Source organism: Dermacentor albipictus, chromosome 9 (assembly GCF_038994185.2).
Source record: "Dermacentor albipictus isolate Rhodes 1998 colony chromosome 9, USDA_Dalb.pri_finalv2, whole genome shotgun sequence".
Lineage (NCBI taxonomy): Eukaryota > Metazoa > Arthropoda > Arachnida > Ixodida > Ixodidae > Dermacentor > Dermacentor albipictus.
The window spans coordinates 46949097-46974375 of NC_091829.1; the positions used below are offsets into that span (position 1 = coordinate 46949097).

General features: G+C 47.6%; 1 protein-coding gene and 1 long non-coding RNA gene across 2 annotated transcripts in view; one reads left to right on the forward strand and one right to left on the reverse strand.

Annotated features, from left to right (window-relative positions):
- The window catches only part of LOC135897165 (uncharacterized), a 110386-nt gene extending 90662 nt beyond the window's left edge, over window positions 1–19724 (forward strand). Inside the window, exons 2-3 of the long non-coding RNA XR_010562945.1 lie at window positions 9079–9193; window positions 19593–19724. This is a non-coding gene — a long non-coding RNA (uncharacterized lncRNA). The remainder of the gene's footprint in view (window positions 1–9078; window positions 9194–19592) is intronic.
- On the reverse strand, window positions 13950–16814 carry LOC139049775 (uncharacterized). Its single transcript, XM_070525581.1, has 2 exons — window positions 14653–16814; window positions 13950–13954 (listed from the first exon to the last, which is right to left on the reverse strand). Exons 1-2 carry the CDS (start codon window positions 16427–16429, stop codon window positions 13950–13952), a joined length of 1782 nt encoding a protein of 593 aa, XP_070381682.1. The 5' UTR covers window positions 16430–16814.
- Window positions 19725–25279: the final 5555 nt, after the last annotated feature.

A 25279-nucleotide genomic window follows, 5' to 3' on the forward strand; every position in this document is an offset into this window, starting at 1 on the left:
TTAACGTTTGCTGGTGCTGATTCGCTTGCAGCTGGTGCTGCATAGGTCGTTAGCTTGTACCAGCTCGTGTGTAATGAAAATCCTTTTCAGTGTTTTATTATGAAACGCAACCTATATAGAAACCAGGCAAATTACGCACCTTAACTCTAACGATTCTAGCAGGCATGTCAACTAGCTATTCAACTGATACATAACAGCATTTTGCAAGGCGTCTCCAAGATTTATGGCAATTATACTTCCTGTTCAGGCGCTGAGGGCGGGTGCCAGTGGTTCGGTCGTCTTGCCAAATCGTGTGCCCGAAACGTCCTTGCTCGTTTTAGCTGAGCCCCTTTAGTTTGTCGTTTGTATGAAGGCACGTAGCCACATTTACGCTGATGATGAAATACGTCTATTCAGAAGTCACGTGCCCATAACGATAACAGTTATCTCTGCAGATTACACATTCGGATTTAGAATGCCTGCGTTAGTAAGCCCTGTTTCTTTCGTCGCTTATAGTGCTCAGTGCGCTAAAGCCTTCGCTAGAGCTTCGACTGGCCAAACCTGTACTTGCTTACGGCTTTAGGACACGAACTGTAAATACGAAGCGATACAGTTGTTCGACATTGAATACCGCAAAGCCCTGGCCGCACGTACGCTTGTTACCCGCCGTGGTTGCTCAGTGGCTATGGTGTTAGGCTGCTGAGCATGAGGTCGCGGGATCGAATCCCGGCCACGGCGGCCGCATTTCGATGGGGGCGAAATGCGAAAACACCCGTGTACTTAGATTTAGGTGCACGTTAAAGAACCCCAGGTGGTCTAAATTTCCGGAGTCGTCCACTACGGCGTGCCTCATAATCAGAAAGTGGTTTTGGCACGTTAAACCCCATATATTATTATTATTGCACGCTTGTTGAGGTGCGCAAGCAAAATCGAGCCTGCACGTCTTGCGTTTGCCGCACCTCGCGAGGAATGGCGGTTTAAATCTACAAGGGACGCATGCTGTCTCATAGCCGTTTTGACAGGCGTCGTTTCGTACTTACTTATTGGCATGTGCTTCAAACTGCTGAAATATTGACAAACGCGATATTTTTATTTAGAGTCGTTAGGTCAGCGCTAAACGTGAAGGAAAAGCTCATTTGCGCATGACTTATACAGAGTGCCTCACGTAACTTGAACAAAGGATTTAAAGAAGAGTGGTTGACCGCAGCTGAATGAAACCGACGACAGATGGTTTGGCGTTATATGGCTGTCTTGGTTAATTAACTAATTAAGAGGAAAATAAAAGATTAACTAAAATCAATAATGGAAAAATTTTAATATTCACATTAGTATCAAGTGCGTTTCCTTACGTTGTAGAGGGGGTTTAGAAACGACCGATCCAATTTCTTGTGGCAGCTTACATACTGAGTAGTGATTTTTTTCAGCGCCTAAGGAAAGGCCTGGTCATCATCATCAGCTTGGTTACGCCCACTGCAGGACAAAGGTCTCTCCCATACTTCTCCAACAACCCCGGTCATGTACTAATTGTGGCCATGTCGTCCCTGCAAACTTCTTTATCTCATGCGCCCACCTAACTTTCTGCCGTCCCCTGCTACGCTTCCCTTCCCTTGGAATCTAGTCCGTAACCCTTAATGACCATCGGTTATCTTCCCTCCTCATTACATGTCCTGCCCATGCCCATTTCTTTTTCTTGATTTCAACTAAGATGTCATTACCTCGCGTTTGTTCCCTGACCCAATCTGCTCTTTTCTTATCCCTTAACGTTACATCCATCATTCTTCTTTCCATAGCTCGTTGCGTCGTCCTCAATTTCAGCAACCCGCCGTGGTTGCTCAGTGGCTATGGTGTTAGGCTGCTGAGCACGAGGTCGCGGGATCGAATCCCGGCCACGGCGGCCGCATTTCGATGGGGGCGAAATGCGAAAACACCCGTGTACTTAGATTTAGGTGCACGTTAAAGAACCCCAGGTGGTCAAAATTTCCGGAGTCCCCCACTACGGCGTGCCTCATAATCAGAAAGTGGTTTTGGCACGTAAAACCCCATATATTATTATTATTAATTTCAGCAGAACCCTTTTCGTAAGCCTCCAGGTTTCTGCCCCATACGTGAGTACTGGTAGGACACAGCTATTATACTATCCTGGTAATATGAAATAAAACCACGTCACTGCGCTCGCGCGCTATCGTGTTGCAGCACTCTGAACCATGGTTTGACCCTATCGCTTTATCAGGGACGACGGCGCTTCGTTTCCGCGTGCCACCGTGCAAGGTGCTCACGCACTGTGAAGCCGATGCCCATACAGCCGCGGCCGCTCCCTTCGCCACGGTTCGGGCACACAGCTCTTACCCTCCAAGAAACGTGCTTCTTTTCTTATGACATCTGCTTCTGCTTATGAGATCTATCTTTCAGTAGCCATTTTTCTATCTGCCTTCGTCCTGAATGGAGCCTCCGCCCACGTGTGGCTCTGTTCGCCGCCTGCATCTTCTGCGAACAGTTCGCCACCACACCTGCGCAACACGGGCAGGGAGAGTGTCGTGGCTTCGAGCACTCGGGATCCTATAATCGCAATCGCCAAGTGTAAACCGATTGCCGGCGGTGTCTGTCGTTCGCGTTCACGCAGCGCAGCGCCGGTAAAGTCGCGCTGCCGATTTGGATACCCGCGTCGAATCACGTGGCTGTCGCTGGGGTCCGCGCACCCGCTCAATAAACCGATCACCGCCTTGCGATTAAACAGCACGCTGCCGCCAGTTCGGGGAACGGTGCAGCGTCGATCTCGCGAGTGAGCATCGCCCTCTTCTCTCGGCACCGCACGCGCCTCCTTACGTCCCGTCAGCTGCAAGAGGGCGCCCCACGCCCCCATAAAGCCATATAAAACTGCTAGAGGGGGGGAGCGCACTAAGAATGCAGTGCGCGCGCGCGAAACCACGCGCTTTCCGGCCCATTGGCGTCTGTCAGCAACGGCACGTGTTTCGACTGCGGATGAGAATGCGGCGCGCGCTTGAGCCGCTTACGGGGCATCGGCCCGGGGATAGCGCCGCGGAAGATATGGTGCTAAGTCCGACGTCACCGACGTCATTGCTTCGCGGTTCGCTGCCGTGCGTTCCTTTTGCGTTGCTTCTTTGCTGTTGTATTTGTTGCACGGTTCCCGAGACCATTTTGCAGCACGGCAAATGTTTATTTGGCTTCTTCGCTCGCATCTTCAAATCCGACTGGCGCACGCGACAGGACCGGGTCTTCGCAAATCGTCTCTGTCACCGTCGCTAATCACGCTTGCAGCGGCTCTTCTAAAAGGTCGACAGGCGAGGCGCCGCCTACCCGAATATTCCGCCTGTCACTGCTTCCGCTTGCCGCACCTTCAGATTCACCGACGCGGCAGGGAGAAAGATGATGACGATGATCATGATACGGTTATGACTGCCTCTTCGACTGGGCCACGTGGCGGCATGCGTCCATCATGATCTCAGGCTTGAGAAAGAAAGAACAAACCTTTGTTTCAGGGGTTTTGTTGCCACCCGCCTCGTTCTTATCTTTTCCCTTAGCCGGTCGCACCTAAGGACGGCGTTCGTACCACCTCTACCGACAATTTTTTTCCTTTCCTTCCTGGACCATCGAGTCTTCGCGCTAGCACGATTCTTAGTACACACCGACGAAGCTGCTTGAGGCTTGACATCTTCTTCCTCCGTGATGACGATGACGCCAAGGCCGCAGGCACGACCGTCGGGACTCGGCCCTGCTCTGCTTCCATTTGCCTGTTGCCGCCAGTTCACGCCCGCGCCTTCACCTATCCGCGCTGACAATGACAGCTCGCGAACAAGCAGTAAAAAAAAGAATTCGGGGAGCTGTGAATTCTCCTACGGAGGCATCACTTGTGCCGCGTTGTAAGAAAGAGTGAGAGGGAGGCGGGTGGGGAGAGGGGTGTCCGCGGCAGGCTTCTAAGTGGAGCGGGGCCCTCGCAAAAAAGAGTGCGACAGGTCGTCGCCACCAGTCATCGTCCTTCGACTCGGCTGCCGCGCGAGGAGAGCGGGAGGGAGGGGGGGGGGGCGAGCACTGAACGGGGCGCGGCACAGCCGGTGGAACACCGCAGTCATTGTCCTTGCCCTCGACCAGCGCTGCCATCGACGCCCACGCGCCGGCAGAGGTCGTCGAGCGACGCGCGTAGTCGACTGCGCCAGCGCGGACCCCGGCGCGGCGTCGCTCCCCCGTCGGCGTCGAGACGAATGGCGGCGTTGTCTCGTCATTTGAGTGCCGCGCTGCGGAAGCCACGACCGATCCGCACGAGGCCGAGCGCTATCGTATCATCACTATATATATGCAGAAACATTTCGCTTCACTTCGGGATGCGATCAGCGTTAGCGAGGCCGAACGCGATCGTTTACCTTGTCGGAGCTGTTGAATCATAACAACGGACACAAGAAAGACGACAGGACAAGGCGCGTTGTCCTGTCGTCTTTCTTGTGTACATTGTTTTGCGCTAAACCGAAGTAATTATGGATTCACGCCAGCTAGCCCTCCAACGCATTGGGCCTGGAGGGATGATAGGAACAAGACGAAGCTGCGGTCCCGAGTTACAAATAGGTTGGCGCCGCTTCGGAAAGTGCGCCGCTGTTCACGAGGGCCAATCAGAGCGTACTGCACCGAAATTAAGGGTTCGGCGGGGCGTGAAAATCGCAGCGCTTGTGCAGTTCGGGCACTCGGGCGCCGGAGCGGCAATCGGCCTAATGCGGGCCACGCAGCGCGTGGACGCCCCCTCGGCGCCGCTATTAAAGAGTACCCCACGAGCCCGCGGTGTATATTCTCTCTCTTCGTCGACAGCGTCGCGCGCATGCACGTTTAGACCGACCCTCCTCCACACTTCGCTCTCGTTTAGAGCGCGCGAGCGCGCGCGTATAGTTTATAGTGCGGCCACTAATGGCGGCGGCAGTAGCGTCCGCATCTCCGTGAGGCGGGAAGTGAGCGGGACCTCCGGAAATGCCGCTTCGCCGGTGGCCGGGCAGCAGCCTCCTCCTCGTCCGACGACGACAGTCGACGAAGAGGACGACGTCTTTGGATCACCCGCCCCCGCCTTTCTTGCCTCCTTGCTTCCCTTTCTTCGTGCGCGCGCGCGCTTTTACGGGAGCACCGTCAAGCGTCATCAGAATCGCATTACGACGGCGACGCGACCGGAGCGCAAAGTGCGCCGAGCGGTCGGGGCGCCCTTCCCCCTTTCCCTCGGCGCAGCTCCGGTCTCCATTGGCTCGCTTCTTTGACCGCCCACCCTTTTGTACTCTTCGCTATTAGTCGTTTATTCTGCGCCGTGGTTGCAGAATAAACGGTAAGAGGGTGCCGGTCAAGCGCAAAGGCCAAGCGCACTAGAGCGTACGTGACAGACCTCGGACAAGCAATAGCACGCATGACATCGAAAAGTTTAAGATGAGCAGTGTGACTAATGACAGTCATTGACTTTAGTGGAAATGTAAGCCTTACTGGTAGCAGTGCTTGCCCCCTTGTAGGTAAGCGCACAAATAATTAGGAGAAATTTCTGACATGATGATGAGGATCAGTAAGAAGGATCAACGTATTAGGGAGGTTTAGCTTAGCGCTTATGGCTCATTCACACCGGCGACTTGAGGAGGTCGCGCGACCATTTGCGACTCGCGGTCAAAAAGCGACCGAAGGCGACTGATGTTCACACAGGCAAGCCCGGCTGAGCGCGACCCGCAAGTCGCAATCCCGGAGATTATCATTCTCAGCGAGAACTCTCGGAATCTACGCGGAATTTGCCGCGACGGGAAGGAGGCCGGATGTAGACACATGAAAGATCACTTCCGGTGCCCGCTGATTGGTTTATCGGTTTTGCGACCACGGTCGCGTGACTGAAAAATCGAGCAGCGAGCGACAGGCCCAAAATGGTCGCTTTTAGAGAAAAGCGACCATCTGCGGCTATTTGCGACTCGTCGCTTTGCGACCAACTTGGTCGCGCAACCACTGTCAGTCGCCGGTGTGAATGAGCCTTTTAGAGTTTGCTCCTTTTAGAGCAGCGGGCCGTTATAACGGTCACGCTACCAGCAGAAGACATAGATCTGCTTTCTTGCTATGCTGTCGAGCCTATTAAGTGGTGGCGTGACGGTGCGTCGAAGTTAACTTTGTCGCTTCGAAACCGAGTTCTTTGCGTGTCTCTTTTAACCCTCGGAAGCCTACACCAACGCACTTTTCTGCACAACCCGAGCCCGTGAAACCCTATCGAAGTGGAACACTAGTAACGCTCAGGTAGACCTGTCCATTGCAAAATGATCTCGCCTGAGTGATGGCTGAAGGGTAACTAGTCTGGATACCACGAGGGTCTAAAAGGATGTTTGCTCCACTTTTCTGTCATACAATTCGTGTACCCAAGTTCTGATGCACTACGTTCCAGCTGCAGCCATTCGACGGCCGCTTAACATTCAAGGAAACACCCTCAACAGACAATGATGAGATGCATGGATTGTAAGTTTAGCGATAGTGGTGACAGCAGGGATATGACTTTGAACGGCGACAAACAGTGCTGCTAAGAATTGCGCGGATAATAGGAACAATATAATTTATTGCCAACTTCGAAAGGCAAATTTAGTGGGAGTCATAAAATGTATCTCGGCATCACTGTTTCTCACGACCCCACTTGGCCATGAAACAGCTCAGATATTTGTCCTCAACAGAGTGGAAGCTGTGTTTTTAGAGCCGAAAGCCAGAACTGGCATCTCAAAGTAATTCATAATTTAGAACCTACACGCACACGCAGAACGGCTTTCCAGTATGCTAAGGAACGCCACCAAGCTTATGTTTTAATAGTACGAACGGCGTTATCCTTCTGCGCACGTGCCTATTAAGCTTTAATAAGAGATCCAAATTACACTGATATCGCAGAAGATATCACTGTGGAAGCTCTGTGTGCCGCAATTCGTATTACCGCAATTCAGGCTGTGATCAAAACGTCGTATGACAAAGAATTTTAGAAACCAAAGCACTTGAGGTTAGTTTCTTTACGAGTCCTTTCGTTTTGGAAAAAAAAAAGTGTGTTGTTTCAGCACGTTACTCGAAAAACGTGTCCTTCAAAATTTTTTAGGACAATATTAATTGACCTACCAATAAAATATGAACACCTCAATACTAATCAGCTCTTCTTTGTTATTCAAAACGCGTTGAAATTTTCAAATTATTAACCATGATTTCTGCCTTATTAATCTGTTGTCCTGCTTAGATTATGCACTTATGGTTAGGAATCGTTACACTAAAGACGCAGTTGAACGGCTACAAAGGAAAGTGTTGTGCTTTATATAACAGATCTTCGGACGCAGACCAATCACACATCTCTTAAAACAGATGTTAACCCATATTTTGCACGTTCCTTGATTACAGCGTAGAATGTCAGATACTTGACGCCACATCGTCTGGTTTGGACTACAGATGTCTTGAGGACTCTGGGGTTATGAAACAACACTGCGAGTCCACTGCGAGCAACAAGAACTTATTGAGCTCGTCTACAGAATAAGTATGCATATCGCACGTGCGCATGTTTAGTATACACTATCGTGATCTTGTTTGACAGTCATGTTTTAGGGGCAATTGTTACTTCAATATTGTCTCAATTTATAGGATTTTTTACCCTCCGTGCTACTATGCAATGCGTTGTGCTTTGTCTACTGTACTATAGTGTGTATTGAAACGGCAGCTAACTCGTTCCATTCCCCGCCCCGTCTTCAACAATATCCTCAGATTTTCAACACTGATCACACTATTGGAAGAGCAAACGCTATCGAACGCGAACTCTTGAAGTCGCGATCAGTAGATATGCGCTGCCGAATCCCATCACAAAACTTTGGCCTACATAGAGCTGGTCTCGTTTTCTCACCGAAGTGTCCCTTTTGTGATGTATGTTAATCAGTAGATCATTTTTTGACTGATTCTCAAATATATTCTGATTTGCGAAAAAGGAACTTAGAAACTCCATTCTGCCTTATTAGATTAGACCGAAATGCTCAAAACTTCCTATCATTTGGGGGACACGACCCTTGGGCACAGCGACAGGAATGTTGGCGATGCCACCCACGATTTTATTTCAGGGTCAATGAGATTTCAACGGTAAAATCAGAAGTTGGAATGTCATTATGGTAGCACAAATTCAATTTCGATTAGCTGTATTCATGCTGTAATTTATTGCATTCATTCTAAAAAAAATAACTTGCTACAATATATATATTAATTCTCAACTACCTATTCACAAATTTTGCTTGCATTCTTTTACGTTTTTTTCCAAAAAAATTCTGCATTGAACTACCCGATTCTTGGACAATCCCCCGTTAATGGTATGTGCCACTAACATCTGTGCACTACATCTGCATCTACATATGTAAGTTTGGCGCCATTTCCACAGCAAAAATTCAGTTTTATTATGTCGTTTTGACTTGGAACGCCAGATGCATAGTTTCCCTTTTCTGCAAAATGCGCTTGCTCTTACTTTTTTCTGTGAAAAATGATGCTTCTATAACACCACCATGCTAAATATTCTCGCTACATGTGGCTTATAGAAAAACAAATGGAGTAATGAATTCTGTCATCATGGCGAGAATGTATAGCCATGTTCAGGAGCATACACTCACCCCTTCGTATGTCGGAACGAATGCGTTTAATTATTTTTAGGACAACTATTTCAGAATGGAAGGCAGTGTTTTATGCTGCACACTTTTACCAGGCAATTGGAGAAGGTTTGTGGCACTAATTTCGCTCTGTTAATGCCGCTCCAACATACGCTGGTTGTTATTTTTCCAAAACATGTCGTTGTTGTTTGTTACGTGGCACTTTGCTTTTCGTCAAGGATTTGCTTAAAATGTCATATCTGCACCCTTTGCTTTCATGTTGTCCCTGTTACCTCGTCACCTGTTATCAGGGGCACGACGCCGCTTTACCAATGAAGTGTTCACGTGTTTTTGTTGTTTCATTTCACGCTCTGCGCGGCGCTCGGTGTGTGAGCTCCGGGATTCTGGCCTTGCCGCATCGATGATCAACCGTCGTCGTTCCTGGTTCCTTGGAACGGCTGCTGGCCAACTTTGGACCCGGCAATTTCACCTTACCGGCAACCCAAAAAAGTCACGGGGTGCTTTCGGCGGGTTCGGCGTGGGGTATGACGTGCCCGCCTGACAGCAACTTCGCTGAGTACGACGTTGCTGCGCGAATGGCGCGTTCACCACAGCACATGCTTCAGGTAAGTTACCTGAAAAGTGCTCATTGCCTAAGAAAGTAGCCGTAATTATCTAATCGCGGTGATCATGCGCATATTATATCATATAATATCATGCTCATATCATATATCATATCATGCTCATGATCATAATCGCGGTAATCATGCTCATATGAAATTATCGAAGCTTTCCGCCCCCATTGTTTCTTGTGTCTTGCTTCTTCGGCTCTTTCCAAGTTGATATTGGTTTCTGGCGGTACTGAATCTTCTCTGATTTCTGATGCGGTCGTGTAAGCGATTGCTGTCCTCCAGGACACTCGGCGCATGGCTAGAGGCGGGACAGGTGGCAGCACTTGATCAGCTTCGAGGTATCGAATATAAACGATACGTTAATGACAGAGAAATTAAGCATCTGGCCCGAACAGTTGATATGATACAAAATAAATTTAGATTGATTCCACCTGCTGGGTAGAAACACATACTCAAAGCAGGATCCCTCGCCAGTTACAAACAGCCGCATCAAGGTGCGGCGAAAACTAGATGAGACAGTGAAACTTAATATATTTTTTTAGTATCGAAAAAAAAATAGGTGCCGGGTGCCATTAAAAAGAAAAGTGATTCCCGCTTTGCCAAACTTAAAATCAACGCTACTATAGTTCCGAGTCTAGAACGCTCACATTGTTTGGGCAAGTTTGCCCCCAACAAGTGCAGATCATTTATAGCAGGGTTTACGTTAAAAAAAAAAAAAATCCCTAGGAGTGCACGCGAAAGCTTCGTTTACACCGGTTCCCGTAGTCCGTGAAATCTGCATAATGTTTAAAGCGAATAGCTTTCTTTGGCTCATTTACCCATTTCCGAGGTGGTGGTCGGACTTCCACCGCCGGTGCAAACACGCCGATGCAGAGAGCACGGGCTCTCACTCAGTTGATATCTGTTGTTATCTACATGAGTCTACATACATATATCTATATACATATAACCAACAGATGTCTACATATATGTTGGTTAACGACTATCTTTGGAATTACCGAGTGAAACAATAGGCGCGAGCTAAACGTCCTCACTGCAGCAAATGTAACCGTTGTAGCGTGGCATTGCTTTCATAAATTGAATAGCTGTCTATAGAAGCTTCCGCCGTTCGCTTACATTGACAGTAAATGTCGATGGTTTCTGCACAGAGCTTTTGCATGCAGCTGTGTATTGCTGGTACATTACTTTTAAGGTTATCGGTCTAAATACTGGTTCTTTATGTAACCCCTCTCCCATTCTTTACTTGATGCTCCCTTTGAGGAGGCTGCTAATAAAAACGAATAAATAAATAAATAAATAAATAAATAAATAAATAAATAAATAAATAAATAAATAAATAAATAAATACATAAATAAATAAATAAATAAATAAATTTTTCTGCAAGGTGTAGAGTACTCGTGAATTTACGTCGAAAATTGTAATATCTGCTATTGAAAAAAAAAAGCCACTTGAAGCTACAACAATTACTTCTAAAAAGGAAGCTTTCCTTAATAAGATTCGCATTTCAGAATATTTCTGTGTATCAAACATTGCCTGGTAGAAAGCTTAGCGTTTTCAGTAACTCACTAAAGCTTCTACACTTCGTTACTACAGCAATATTGCAGCAAATTATCCGTCGCGATGCTCTCTTTGTGGTACTAAATTGAGCTCCCGCTAATACCACACAACCTTGCACTCAGTCGCTGGCCACTCATATTAAAAGAAGCAGCTTTATATGGACAACGGCTACTTGTATCCCGCTCTCTTCGTCAGTCTTCGATGGTGTCATGGTTTTTGCTTTAACGTGATAGCGTTGAGAGCCTTGTATGGCAGGAAATCCTGCGTCGGCGTCTGACGTCCGGCGTTGGCGTCCCGCGAACGAAAATTGCCATATATATTTAGGTATATGTACCTGAATATATACGTATATGCCACGCCTTGCTATATGACATGCGGCATATGGGGCTCATATTTCCACACATTTCTATCGACAAAGTTGCTCATACCTTCTAAAACTGGTACAGCGCAACATAGACAGGAAGAAACAAGCCGAGCCGGCCAGATGAAAGAACAGAGCGTTCAGGGCTCTGTCCTTTCATCTGGCCTGGTCGACATGTTTCTTCCTTTAAGCCAGAAAATAATGCAAATATTTTGGCGCGGCTGTGCGCGATCTACAGCATCGTCCCGCCTAAGAGGCCGCGTTTCTACCAGAATGCTCGCCTTCGTGCATAGCGTTCGCTGCCAGCGTTTCCAGGAGCCGCTCATATGAAAGCAGAGAGCGTTCAGAACTCTGTGCTTTCATCTGGCCTGCTCGGCATGTTTCTTCCTTTAGGCCTGAAAATGATGCATATATTTTGGCGCGGCTGTGCGCCATCTACAGCATCGGCCCGCGCGTTTCTACCAGAAAGCTCGCCTTCGTGCATAGCGTTCGGTGCCAGCGTTTCCTGGAAAACATTACGGTTACGTACGCTGCAGTTGCCAGGAAGCGTGAGAAGCAGTGAAGGATCTTTGAATGCTATCGCATTCCATTCTTAAAGGCAAAGCTTGAGCGTCCTCAAAATTATCCTTGGATTAAAACCATGGCCTTCGACGCGAGGCGGTGGTTGCTAAATTAACAGCGCCATGTGCCCCTGGGCGTTTTGACCAGTGTGTTCCATAACCCTTTTCATGCTTACGAACAGGCTTACCAGAGAGAGAGAGAGAGAAATAACGTTTATTTGCACCCGCAAAAAGAGCCCCGAGGAGGCAAGAGTCTTCCTGTCTCCTCGGCTTACTCCTCCCCTTTCAGCTGGCTGATGCTCCTTGGAGCTCAGCGGTGTCCAGGGCCATGCGGATGACTTCTCTTTGGTCAGCTTCCTTTGAGCTGGTCATTAAAGTCTCCCAGGATTGTCTATCCCTATCTGGTTTATTGTATCTAGGACATGTCCATAGTATGTGGATCATGTCCGCCTTTGCCCCGCAGTGTTTGCAACTCATGGCCTCAATGCTATCGTGCCATCTCTTCAGAATGTAGGGGTTGCAGATCACCCCCGCTTGGAGTTGCCTCCATGTTATTTCTTCCTGCTTACTTAGTTTCTTATGCACCTCTGGCAGTGTTTTCCTTCCCATTCTATAATAATCGAGAATTTCGCTGTAAGTGTTTATACCTTCCTCTTTTTGTAGGGGCTCCCTGGCTGTAGAGGCTGCATTGGCGGACCGGTAAATAAGCTCTCGGGCCAATGCATGCGCTTTCTCATTGCCGGGCAAGCCTTCGTGGGCAGGAGTCCATATAAGGTTCACTAATTCTTCTGGAATTGGTCCTTTCTCCAATATGTTGAGCGCCTCTTTGGAGATTCTCCCTGCGGTATAATTCCAGTAAAGTTTCGTTCGTTCTCCGTCCTCGCTTCACCGTTGGAACTTGAAGCTTATCGGACGATGATCGGCAGTTGTTGGTCAAACGCAGGCAGGAAACGATGAGGTCAGATGTACAAGAAATATTTATACGTGAACTTTTCTATATACATGGCAGGTAAAACAAATACATTACAAACTTGAACAATTGAGAAACAAAGTCTCGCTCTTCTACTGTCTCAATGACGGTTAGAGCCCAGACTCGTTTTAACGTACATAGTACGGAGGCTCACTGGTCTATCAGCAATCCTGATCTCAGCCAAGTCTAACGTACATGGTACGGAGCCTCACTGATCTATCAGTAATACTGATTTCAGCCAAGTCTAACGTACATGGTACGGAGCCTCACTGATCTATCAGTAATACTGATTTCAGCCAAGTCTGAGGGACAGCATGTCGTCCCGATTTTTATAGCCCAAATATACAAAGAAAAAAAGGCGGTAGGGCCGTTGGCCCGTCCCACAGGTTCAGTTGCCAATCAGAGTCAACCGTTTGTTAAGCCACCACCCACAGGGATGGGCTTACTCTTAAAAATAAACATATTGGAAAACAAAGCTCTTTTCCTTCTTCGCCAAAACTCCGTTGCCCTCTCATTTCTCCGTAGTGAGTGACCGGCTCAGCAAAACACGCCAGGCCCGAACAAGTTATCGCTAGACCGTTTCAAATGCCAACGGCGTCTAGGCTGCACCTGTCTCGGAAGCAGGGGCACCGGCACCACGAAGTGCCGCTGTACTCAAAGTTTGGCCGTCTGGGAGACGGATGACCCTCCTTGTCCTTCAAATTTATTGTCTACAAGACAAAGTTCTTTGAGTGCGTGTTTCCAAGACGCCGTCGTGCGAATGCACTCTTTACGTGCGCACCGCATTCCTACAGCGTGTACGGTAAGCTGGTCTTAGACACCACGCAGGCAGTCGCACCCAACAACAATGCTGGCGATTACCTTCCGGAGGCGTAGAGGATTAGGTCCATGCTCACTGCATGCAGCACGGAGTCAGAGTTGCTAAGTCCTTCTTAACCTCGGCGGCGCCTCCAATTAGTCAGGGACTCGGGCGCCAGGCTCACAATACCTTTTGTACAGCGGTTCGTTTTAAGGCTGGTCTGTGTGACCCGTCGGCGGACTGCGAACATCGTGCGCACAATACTGACTTCCAGCAATCGGCACACGCCCGCCTGGCACCTGCCGCGATGCGTCACCAAACCCCGCGCGTTGCCTGTGACCCCGCATAACACAGCAACTGTCGCCCCGCTGACATGGGGGGAGGTGAACCCCCTCTCTATACACAAAGCACGAGGCCGATTCGTGAGACTTAAGAAGCCGAACAATCAGAGCGACCTTACACGTCCCTCCTAAAGAGTATACTGGGCTTACGATGTTCCCAGCTATACTACAAGAGCCAAAGGGCGCTGTATCATAAGATTTAGGCTCTGAAGGTTCCGTCGTCAAAGAAAATCGACATACGCTGCCCAACACGGGTGCTGCGGAGTCCGTAAGGAACAGGGAAATTAACTGAAAGGACCACAGAAAAAAAACAATTTTCTCTCAGAGACAAAAAAAAAAAGGCGAAAGCTCAACACATTCATGACAGTGAGCATGCAAAAGAAACACTCATGTATGTACAGGAACACTCCAACGCACTGCACGGCACAACAGCAGTAAAGTAACATATGCAGGTTATATACATAGTATGTCCATAGTCTTATAACCCTCACACACATAGACGACAACAGCCACAGAAAGTTCCACCAAGGCTGAACTGTCCCACGCACACATCCTTCGGGTGAACGGGAACATTCACGCCTGTCCCAGCTGGCATGGCTGTTTCTGTCTATCCTTTCTTTCCTGCTCTTTACTCGATTGGCTCCCACGAACGATTCGAGAGCCTTGACAATGCATCAGCATTGGCGTTACATGTTCCTTTCCGGTGACGCACCGTTACATTGTAGCGCTGTAGTGAAAGCGCCCATCTTGCTAACTTGGCCCCCTGGGGGGTGCTGGTTGTCAAATATGACAATGGGTTATGATCAGAGACAACATTCACCACTGCTCCGAAAAGCCAGTAGTCAAATTTCTTGAGTGCCCAACCTGTGTCAAAGAGGAGTACTTGGTCCCCGACATTAAATTCTTTTGTCCGTGCCCTCCTATCGTAAACTAGAGCATATTTGCTCTGGCACTCGGTGCCTGTCAACTCAGCTACACTCTCGGTTAGTTCTAGCTCCCGCTGACTGGGCACCCCATTGACATCCTGCATCAAACTATTCCCTTGCAATTTAGGGATTTCATCTGTCGTTTCTTCACAACTTAGACCGCAGTCCGGCTCAGTGTTATCGACCATTTCGACTGATCGGACCCCTGCCCGCGGAATATTTTCCTCTCCAAGCTCCTCTTTTTCCTGCGCCCGTAGTAGTTCCCAATCTTCCTTTGACAGCAGGCAGTCAACCCCGTTTGCAAGTTCGTCGGTAACCGCGCACACCAGATCGATCCTCTGCGGTTGTATCACAGCCCCCGGGCGATGCATGCCTACGGGCAGCGTAGCTAGCTTAGCTCGAATGGTGTTTCCGAATGCCGACTCAAGTCTTACTGTTCGTGATGGCTCCTGTAAATCGATGGGCAACATACTTTTACGGACTACCGTTATCTCACTACCTGTGTCCAACACAGCTTCCGTTGCTATATCCCCGCACATGATAGGGATTAGGTCCAGCTTCGACCTCCCCGAGCTAGCATTTTGAGCTACGACATGTACTCTAGCGCTTAGCACCCTTTCTTGCTCTGGTGGAGGTTCTTCACTTACAACAGCAACCTTCTGTACCCTTTGTTTTTGCACAGTCGGTGGCTTCCCCTGCGGTTCTTTATCTGAAGCTTTTGGGCAGTCTCTGGCTAGGTGACCCTGTATATGACACACGTGGCATCTTAAATTTGTCCTCTGCGGGCCAGCTAGTTTTGCGTGCTGCGGCAATGAGGCTGTTGCGGCTGGCTTAGTTGCTCGTCCTTTCCCTTTAGCTTGCTCGAAAGTCTCGAGCACTTTCGCCACCTCCACTGGCTTAAACCAATCTTCGCCCTCCCGCAAAAGAACATATTCAAGGGCTTCTGAGCTTAGACTGGCTTTCATACGGTCAGCGACCATAAGCTCCGTCATAGCTTCTTTGGTGTTTGCATTTCGAGATTGAAGGTAATAGGCCACATAAGTTCTCGCGCGGGACGCGAACTGAGCCCAAGTTTCCTCCTTTCGTTTAGATGCCTTTTCAAACCTCTCGAAGTATTTAGCTGGCGTGAGCTTAAGTTCATCTAATACTGCCTTCTTTACAGTCTCATAATCTGTACATTCCTCGTCATTGAGGCCACGCAACAGATAACGAACCCGCTCGGCCAGCGCCGGCATGATCAAATGTACACGGCTGTGTTCTGGTACTCGAAAAGATGCAAACAACTTTTCGACCTCATCAAACCATATCGGAACGTCAGCGTCACACGGCAACCGGTATGCCTTAAGCACTTTAGCACATTGTGCTATTCCATCCGTGATGGCACCGCGCCGATCGCTTCCTTCCGACACCGAAGGCGGCCTGCTCGACTGCTCGAGCTCCACTCTCCGTAGAGCAATGCGCTCGCACTCTAGCTGTAGGCGCACCTTTTCCAGCTCCAGCTCCAGGCGCCTCACCGCCATGGCCTCTGGATCTGTCGTGCTCGGAGCCTGCGAAGCGCCTTGCGTCTCACTATCCATTTTAGTATCCGACGTCTCAGACTCGGTCTCTCCGATGCGTTGTAGTTCCTGCCGTCTCTGACCCTCTCTTTGTTCAGATGCCGTATCAATGTTTACGTTAGCCTCACTCGCATTTGCTGTTCTGCGCGTGAACACCATTAACCTCACTGAACAACAGCCATGCCAACCTAGACAAAACGCAAGGAATCCCGCTCACCCGTTGCTGCTGGGGGCGCCGCCTGACGTCCTCGTCCAGATGAATTGCAACCGTTGCGGAATTGGCTGGTAGCCCTCTGATGCCTTGCGCCTGGCTCGCTGCTCGTTGCTCGTTGTGGGGCTTGCCGATCCTGTCGGCTGCGCCAGTAAAGTTTCGTTCGTTCTCCGTCCTCGCTTCACCGTTGGAACTTGAAGCTTATCGGACGATGATCGGCAGTTGTTGGTCAAACGCAGGCAGGAAACGATGAGGTCAGATGTACAAGAAATATTTATACGTGAACTTTTCTATATACATGGCAGGTAAAACAAATACATTACAAACTTGAACAATTGAGAAACAAAGTCTCGCTCTTCTACTGTCTCAATGACGGTTAGAGCCCAGACTCGTTTTAACGTACATAGTACGGAGGCTCACTGGTCTATCAGCAATCCTGATCTCAGCCAAGTCTAACGTACATGGTACGGAGCCTCACTGATCTATCAGTAATACTGATTTCAGCCAAGTCTAACGTACATGGTACGGAGCCTCACTGATCTATCAGTAATACTGATTTCAGCCAAGTCTGAGGGACAGCATGTCGTCCCGATTTTTATAGCCCAAATATACAAAGAAAAAAAGGCGGTAGGGCCGTTGGCCCGTCCCACAGGTTCAGTTGCCAATCAGAGTCAACCGTTTGTTAAGCCACCACCCACAGGGATGGGCTTACTCTTAAAAATAAACATATTGGAAAACAAAGCTCTTTTCCTTCTTCGCCAAAACTCCGTTGCCCTCTCATTTCTCCGTAGTGAGTGACCGGCTCAGCAAAACACGCCAGGCCCGAACAAGTTATCGCTAGACCGTTTCAAATGCCAACGGCGTCTAGGCTGCACCTGTCTCGGAAGCAGGGGCACCGGCACCACGAAGTGCCGCTGTACTCAAAGTTTGGCCGTCTGGGAGACGGATGACCCTCCTTGTCCTTCAAATTTATTGTCTACAAGACAAAGTTCTTTGAGTGCGTGTTTCCAAGACGCCGTCGTGCGAATGCACTCTTTACGTGCGCACCGCATTCCTACAGCGTGTACGGTAAGCTGGTCTTAGACACCACGCAGGCAGTCGCACCCAACAACAATGCTGGCGATTACCTTCCGGAGGCGTAGAGGATTAGGTCCATGCTCACTGCATGCAGCACGGAGTCAGAGTTGCTAAGTCCTTCTTAACCTCGGCGGCGCCTCCAATTAGTCAGGGACTCGGGCGCCAGGCTCACAATACCTTTTGTACAGCGGTTCGTTTTAAGGCTGGTCTGTGTGACCCGTCGGCGGACTGCGAACATCGTGCGCACAATACTGACTTCCAGCAATCGGCACACGCCCGCCTGGCACCTGCCGCGATGCGTCACCAAACCCCGCGCGTTGCCTGTGACCCCGCATAACACAGCAACTGTCGCCCCGCTGACATGGGGGGAGGTGAACCCCCTCTCTATACACAAAGCACGAGGCCGATTCGTGAGACTTAAGAAGCCGAACAATCAGAGCGACCTTACAATTCCTAATAGCTGTTTTGGAATCTGACACTATGATTTTCACCCCTTTTTGAGTCAAAGCTAGGGCTATGGCCACCTCCTCTGCAACCTCCACACAGTTTTGCGGGGTACTGCAGCTCTTTGAGTTCTCACCGTTAACCTGTGTCGTCACTGAGACAAAACCTCGTCTGCTTTCATATTCTGCTGCATCCGTGTAGAACACCCCTTGCTGTTTATCTAGTGATTTTTGTAACGCTTTAACCCTGTCTTTCCTCCTGTCCTGGTGGTGACTGGGATGCATATTCTTCGGGAGTGGTGGTATGCGTATCCTGTCTCTGATTTGTGACGGGATGGCTCCCGTGTTTCTTACTTTGTTGTTAGTTTTGTATCCTAGTTCCGCTAGAATTCTCAGACCACCTCTGCTTCGCATTAGTCTCTGTTGCTGGGAGACTAGTGTGGCTTCGATCAACTCTTCTAGGGTGTTTGAAATGCCCATGTTTAGTATCCTCTGCGTAGATGTGCATGGTGGCAGGTTTAGGGCTGTTTTAACTCCTTTCCTAATAAGGATTTCTATTTTGTTTTTCTCGGCCCTTGTTAGTTTAAGGTACGGTGTTGCGTATGTGATCTTGCTGATCGCGAAGGACTGTATTATCCTTAATAGGTTAGCCTCCCTCATGCCTGCCTTCTTGTTGGCGATTCTTCGGAGGAGTCGGCATGTTTGGCTTACGCTCATTTCAAGCTTTCTAATCGTTTCCGTATTTCTTTCATTGTCCTGAATGTGCATGCCTAGCACACGTATAGCTTTTACGTTTGGAATCGCGTCCCCATTAACAGTGAGTTTTATCCCGTGGTTAGGGATTTTCTTTCGCATGTTCTGTGGACAGATGAAGAGAGCCTCCGACTTCGTAGCTGAGCATTTAAGTCCGGCTTTTTCTAAGTGCTCTTCAATTATATTGATGGCCTTTTGCAGCGTTTCTTCTATGTGGGCGTCACTGCCTCTATTTATCCATAGGGTGATGTCGTCCGCATAGATCGTATGTTCTAGCCCCTGTACGTCCTTAAGTTTGTGCGGGAGTCCAATCATTACTATGTTAAAGAGAGTGGGTGAGAGCACAGAGGCCTGCGGTGTCCCCTTATTACTGAGCACTATCCCTTTCTCCTCGTTACCCCCTAGACTGACCGTTACTGTTCTGTCAAGATTTCACTTAAGCCCTCTGGAACAATGAAAGTTACAATAGCCTATAAATTTACAGAACCCTGCAGCTGGCATCAGTTTTGCTGTGATGTTGGAACGTTCTACAAGTGAATTTTATCGTTCAGTGCAAAAAAAAAGAAGTCCGTACATAAGATCGACACATGCCGCACTTTCTTTATATCTGAACACATTAAGAATATGTGCCTACAGTAAACTATGCGCAAAATACTTCCGTTTTCTTGGCTAACTTGACTGTCAGAAATGGATGACCGGAAGCTTTCTGGGGTTATGAATGCACTGCTGCCACAGCGTGGACACCGAAGCAGGCGCTGCAGAGTACAATGCCACAGACGATTGCGCCCTTCTTGCAATACCTGAAAGTGTGTGTTGCGGCTTTCCCTCTTCCTGACAGGGTCGCTGTTACGAGCTGTTGGCTGGCGTGGATTAGGCCGGAGTTGCCGCTGTTGCCTAACAGAACGTGTTGAAGGGATACCGTAGCACCACAGCGGAATTGGCACTGCCGGTCGCAAAATGTCCACAGTTGGTGAGCAATATTTGTTTACAGGTGTCTTACACTCTCATTGAAATTAATAATACTGAATTCATTGTAGTGTACAATCGATTGCCGCTTGTTCTACGCCTGTACATTAGCTAACGTGCGCTAGCTATAAGTAATTATGGCGTAGGTTTCTGATGTATACGGTTGGTTCACTGGCTCCACGCTTGTTGAAGTGTGTCGTATGTCGGCGTTTCGGCCTCAGTAACGCTCTTACAAGATAACAGGTCAGATTAACGTCGTCATGCTGTGGAGGCAGCCAAAGTTACAGCGATTCTTTTCCGAAGAACAGAAATGTCTCTGTGGTTGGCGTTTTCATGGAATTATATATTATCCGAACTGTCCTAAAATGGCTTGATAATTGCATATTGTAAAACTAATCGCAAGGATATTTTCTCTCGTTGTTTGGTCATCGTTGATATTCAAGGAATATCTAAGAAATATACGAGGGATATTTGTATAGATGGCGTTGCAGCCCATCAGCAGCTGATTGTAGGCACGACTCTTTCTGTAGCTGTTGCTGTTGCTCCGTCAAGCCTGTCGGGGTCTCTTACTCAAATTTCGCCATTGGTAATTGGCTTTGCCAAATGATCGAGCCATGAAGTTCTGTAGCCAGTACTAATACTGCTTGTCAAATTTCTGTTCATTATCCAAGAGTAAACGTTTCAGTTGCTGGCAGACTTACCGCCTGCCATTGCTGGAAATGCAAGTCCCTCATATTCTTATCAGGAGTTAAATGAACCTCTAACTGAATTTGTTTCTCAGAGCAATGGACAAGTAGAAATGAAAAAAAACCCCATTAGGTCTATATGTTTAGATCTTCCAGCTTTTTTAACTCACACCAAGAGTTATAGAAAAGACAGTCTTTCGAAGATAGATCGGACCGAAGTATCTCTTAGACCAAGTAATTTTCAGAACAGTAATTTCTTCGTCATACGCTCCCTAGATCTACTGACTTAAAATGCTTCCTTTTTCAACTTCTTCCTTGCACTATTGTTTAACAAGAAACGTGGCTCTTAAACGCTGAGTGTCCTGACTTAAGTTTTGTTTGTTGGACCATTTGTTTTTCTGAAGGACGAAAATATGCCAAAAAGAAAGAAAAGCCACCCACTAGCGCGGGTACGCAGAATGCGAGTTTCTCGCAGCAGATGTAACTATTTCTGGTTGTTGATCATTTTACTTATTAGATGTGTGCCTTCCCGCTTGTGCGCAAGGTGCTTGTTCCCTTGGTGCAGTTGTTGAATCTTGCAGGAAGTTCTTTTTGAAGTTCGGTCGCTCCATACGGTGCACACACGTGGACTTGGCGAGCCCCACACAACTCGCCTGGCGTATACGCACACTTTAAAGTAATTTACACCCTCAAAATTGAATACGGGTGTAAATATTTCTATAACTCACACCCTCAGATCCAAGAATGGCGCAAGGGAGTGAGTTACAGATTGACTTACACTTTTCTTCACTTTTAAGGGTACAGATTATTTTGCATAGCGAAGCAATTAAACATAGCGAGAGCGTATGTGTGCGTTGAGCATTCACTTTTGTTGGACTGCTTGAACTGTCAAAATTTCCAGACATGTATCTCTGCGCTGAAATATGGGTTTTTTGAGAACTGGATGGCTTTGTCGTATTCAAGCGCAGCTTTCTGATGTGAAGGTGCAGGCTCAATATCGATGCCTCAAGGAACTGTTTTGTTTTTCTGTTCGATATATCGCCGAATTGAATTGCGTTGAAAAATGATTCGCAAAAGCGTACGTTTATGCTGAAAACATAGCATTCTTCATGGCAGCCAATGGCATTCTTTCGCGAAATGCGAAAACACCCGTGTACTTAGATTTAGGTGCACGTTAAAGAACCCCAGGTGGTCGAAATTTCCGGAGTCCTCCACTACGGCGTGCCTCATAATCAGAAAGTGGTTTTGGCACGTAAAACCCCATAATCTATCTAATGGCATTCTTTCTAACGCAATTTTCAGGCATACCTCATATAATCTTTGGGTGTAGCCTGGTTATCATCATTTATTACCTTACGTGAACGGAAGCGTCCTCCTCAGTTTAAATTGCTCCTACTCAGGTTTAAATTGCTTAAGTTCCTCGGCATCATATATTACCGTAATGTCCTAGCAAATAACCATAACGATTTCAAAGCTCGATCGATTTTCAATGACAAGGAGAATCGATCTCTTCTATGCGCTTCGCTACGTGCTTAAGAGAATAGGGGCTATGATAAATGCGGTACACCTCAGTAGCCAGAGGCTTGAAGATGACATTGTCCAATCCAGCAACGGTGGGCTCGACTTAGCACCTTAGCCGACAAATGTGTGAGAGAATTCGCCATCGCCAGTCACCCTTTAGAATATGTGCAAGAGTGTACGTTTATCTAGGACAACTAGCCACAGGGGAACCGGATGGTGAGAATGGAACCTACAGAAGTATAAAAGATGCAGTGGAGCGCCTATGTCCTCCATCACCTAATTATGACCGGCAGCTAACCTGCGCAGCCACTGCATTTTACCGGTACTCACATACGGGGCAGACACTTATAGGTTAGTAAAGAAACATAAGAAGTTAAGAACCGCAGAACGAGCGATGAAACGAAAAATTTCAGCCGTTACGTTGAGAGAGACGTTTAATGTGTGGATGAAAGAGGAAGCGGAGTGAGTAACAGCTTTATTAATCGAAGGGTTGAGGGGTAAGGAATGAGGCTAAGCTACGTAGGCTGCTAGGATGTGCTTCTCGATGACGTCTTTAGCTCGTGCCAGGACCCGACCGAGCAAGCGCAATAGCAGATGTTTTAACTGAAATTAAGAGGCAGAGGTTATAGGGTTATGTAGTGCGTAGGGCAGGTAACCGATGGTCTATTGCAGTTACATAATTGATTCAAAGGCACGGAATCTCAGTCGAGGATTTCAGGGAGCTAGGTGGCGTGATAAAATTACAAATTTTGTCGGCATAAGATAGCTGGTGCAAGTGAAGGGGAGTGGCTTTGGTCCTGCAGCGGGCATGATGCTGACGATGACGATCATGATGACGATGATCCCAAAATACCGCGAAATTTCGAAATCGATGCTCTTGTTTCTTTCTTTTCTGTTTCATCCCCCGCAAACGTCCTGGCTGGACCTCTTTGCGTGACGGGATGTGACAGCTTGTAAAAAAAAATCGAAAAGGATCGTCACCGACCGCAAGCAGTACGGAGAGGCGGCGAAAGAATGGATAATGATAACCCGGTGGTTTTTCCGAGGATTTATTGCCGCTTCCGGCATATGTCATACTCCTCATGTCTCAACGCCGACTGCGTCCCGCCCCTTCCTCTCCCCCTTTCCACTACGGAATTTCCATTTCCTGTGTTTCCTTGCCTTTCAACCTCGGCTTTCGTTTGCCAACGGATCGATGCGGGTTGTCCCGCGGAATGTGGGGCCGGCGCCCGTCTATGCAGTTCTGCACGCCCGCAGCGCCATCTCGTATCTGTGCAGGGCACTCCATAGCAAGCTCTCTTCGCGTGGCATTTCCTTTCTGCGAGATGGCGGTGGTGGGAACGTTTCATCCGGTGGCGAAAATGCAATCTCGCACAGTGCTGGATTTCGGATTCGCTAGCACGAGTTTCACTGTGAGATCTCGTTCCACAATCGATGTCGCCACAAATAGCGACCATCTCCCTGTGTTTTTTTGAGACAGCTTGCGCGATAAAGTCAGCCGAGTGTCAAGGACGCACTCTTGTGAATTACAGTAAGTTTGTAAAATGCGAGCGTTTTTTTGTTGCGTACATGTCGAATATTAGCAGTAAAGAAGCTAGGCATAATATTTGTTCACTTTTACAAAATGTGCTAAAACATTTATAGTAGTAGTAGAGCTTCTAGTTCAATCAGCTAAACGTAACTCCCTCTCTTTGGTGGACCACTGAGTGCAGGCGAGATTACAGAAGGCGAAAAGCTGCCTGGAAAAAGACGACCGTTGCACAACCAGTGTCCGCAAAATTGCAAGGATTATAATTTTTTCATTCTACATTCAAGGGTACTATTACACGAGCGAATGATGAATACGACAGAAAATATTTGTTTCCTTTTCAAAACCAAGAATGAGCCTGCGCTAATTAACTTCCTCCGTTACAGTAAGAGACTCCTTCTAAAATTTAATATAGACTAGGTAGTCCTCATATTAGAGGCTCGATTGCGCAACATTTCGATGACACACACACAGAAGAGAAACACACACCAGAGAGCGCTACTTGCAACTATCGTTTTATTCCCTTGTCAGTGGAACAAATACTGGAAGATACTGGGGGGGGGGGGGGGGGAGGGTAACGACAAAAACAAAAAGATTTTTACAAACATGGCCATCCACCAATGCCAAGCCAGCTTTGTCATGTGATCATTTTCGGCATCGCAAAAAAGGGACCACGATACAAAATTACAGATTAGCGCGTGAGGAAATCTATTTCCTTTGCACTAAGGGAGACTGATGGCATGCACACGCACATACTTCCCAAACGGGCAATCTCAGCGGCTTCGATTATTTCTCGCGTCATTTGGCTGCTATCGTTGCTCACAATGTTGCATTTCTTACCAGTATTTATTCCAATGACAAGGGAATAAAACGATAGTTGCAAGTAGCGCTCTGTGGTGTGTGTATCTCTTGCGTGTGTGTCGTCCAAATGTTGCGCAATCGAGCCTCTAATATGCTGTACCAACAAGCCCAGTCCTCAACTTTGGCAGGTAGTCCTCACTCCGCAAGAAATGAAACAATCCTTTAAAGGAATCCTCAAAGGATTAGAAAAACGCTTTCCAGCCTGCCTTCGGCAGGATGTTTTCACACATGACTGCTCAGAAAGGTCGCATCGTCAGGGTTGATCACATTATTTTAACGTTGCCAGCAGCAGCCCCTGTACCTGATTATTTATTTATTTATTTATTTATTTATTTATTTACAGATACTGCTGTCTCAATACATGAGACATAGCAGGAGTGGATACACCAGAGATTAGATCAACACAACATACAATGAACTTGAAACGTAATTACAAAATATGGTTAGACAATTCTTCACAAACTCACAAACTCTTCACAAACTCTTCATTATTTCACATTTCACATGCAATGGTGAAGATCCTATTTCAAGAATCGCCTAACGAAATACTAAACTTAGCAAACTATTTGATAAAAATTACAAGAACATCAGTTCAGTGGGAGGTATCCCAAAGGTCTTCGCATCCGTCGTCTTCCCATTACGCGTGCCAGACGTGGGATCGTTCCCCACCTGCGGCAAGTTGTTTTTTCAATCACTTTCATTGCCATTACTTTATCATTTATTTAATTCAATTGGTAAGGACAAGTAATTTCCCCTATGTATAGTCCTTGGGCGTCTTTGTTGACTTCTCATGATATGATTATTAAATATCGGCCCCCCTCGGCTAATCCCGTTTCTACTCGTTCATATATATATATATATATATATATATATATATATATATATATATATATATATATATATGACCTGTTGTCAAATACATTGACTCTCCAGTAACTTTCGTTCTTCAATGCGTAAAATGGC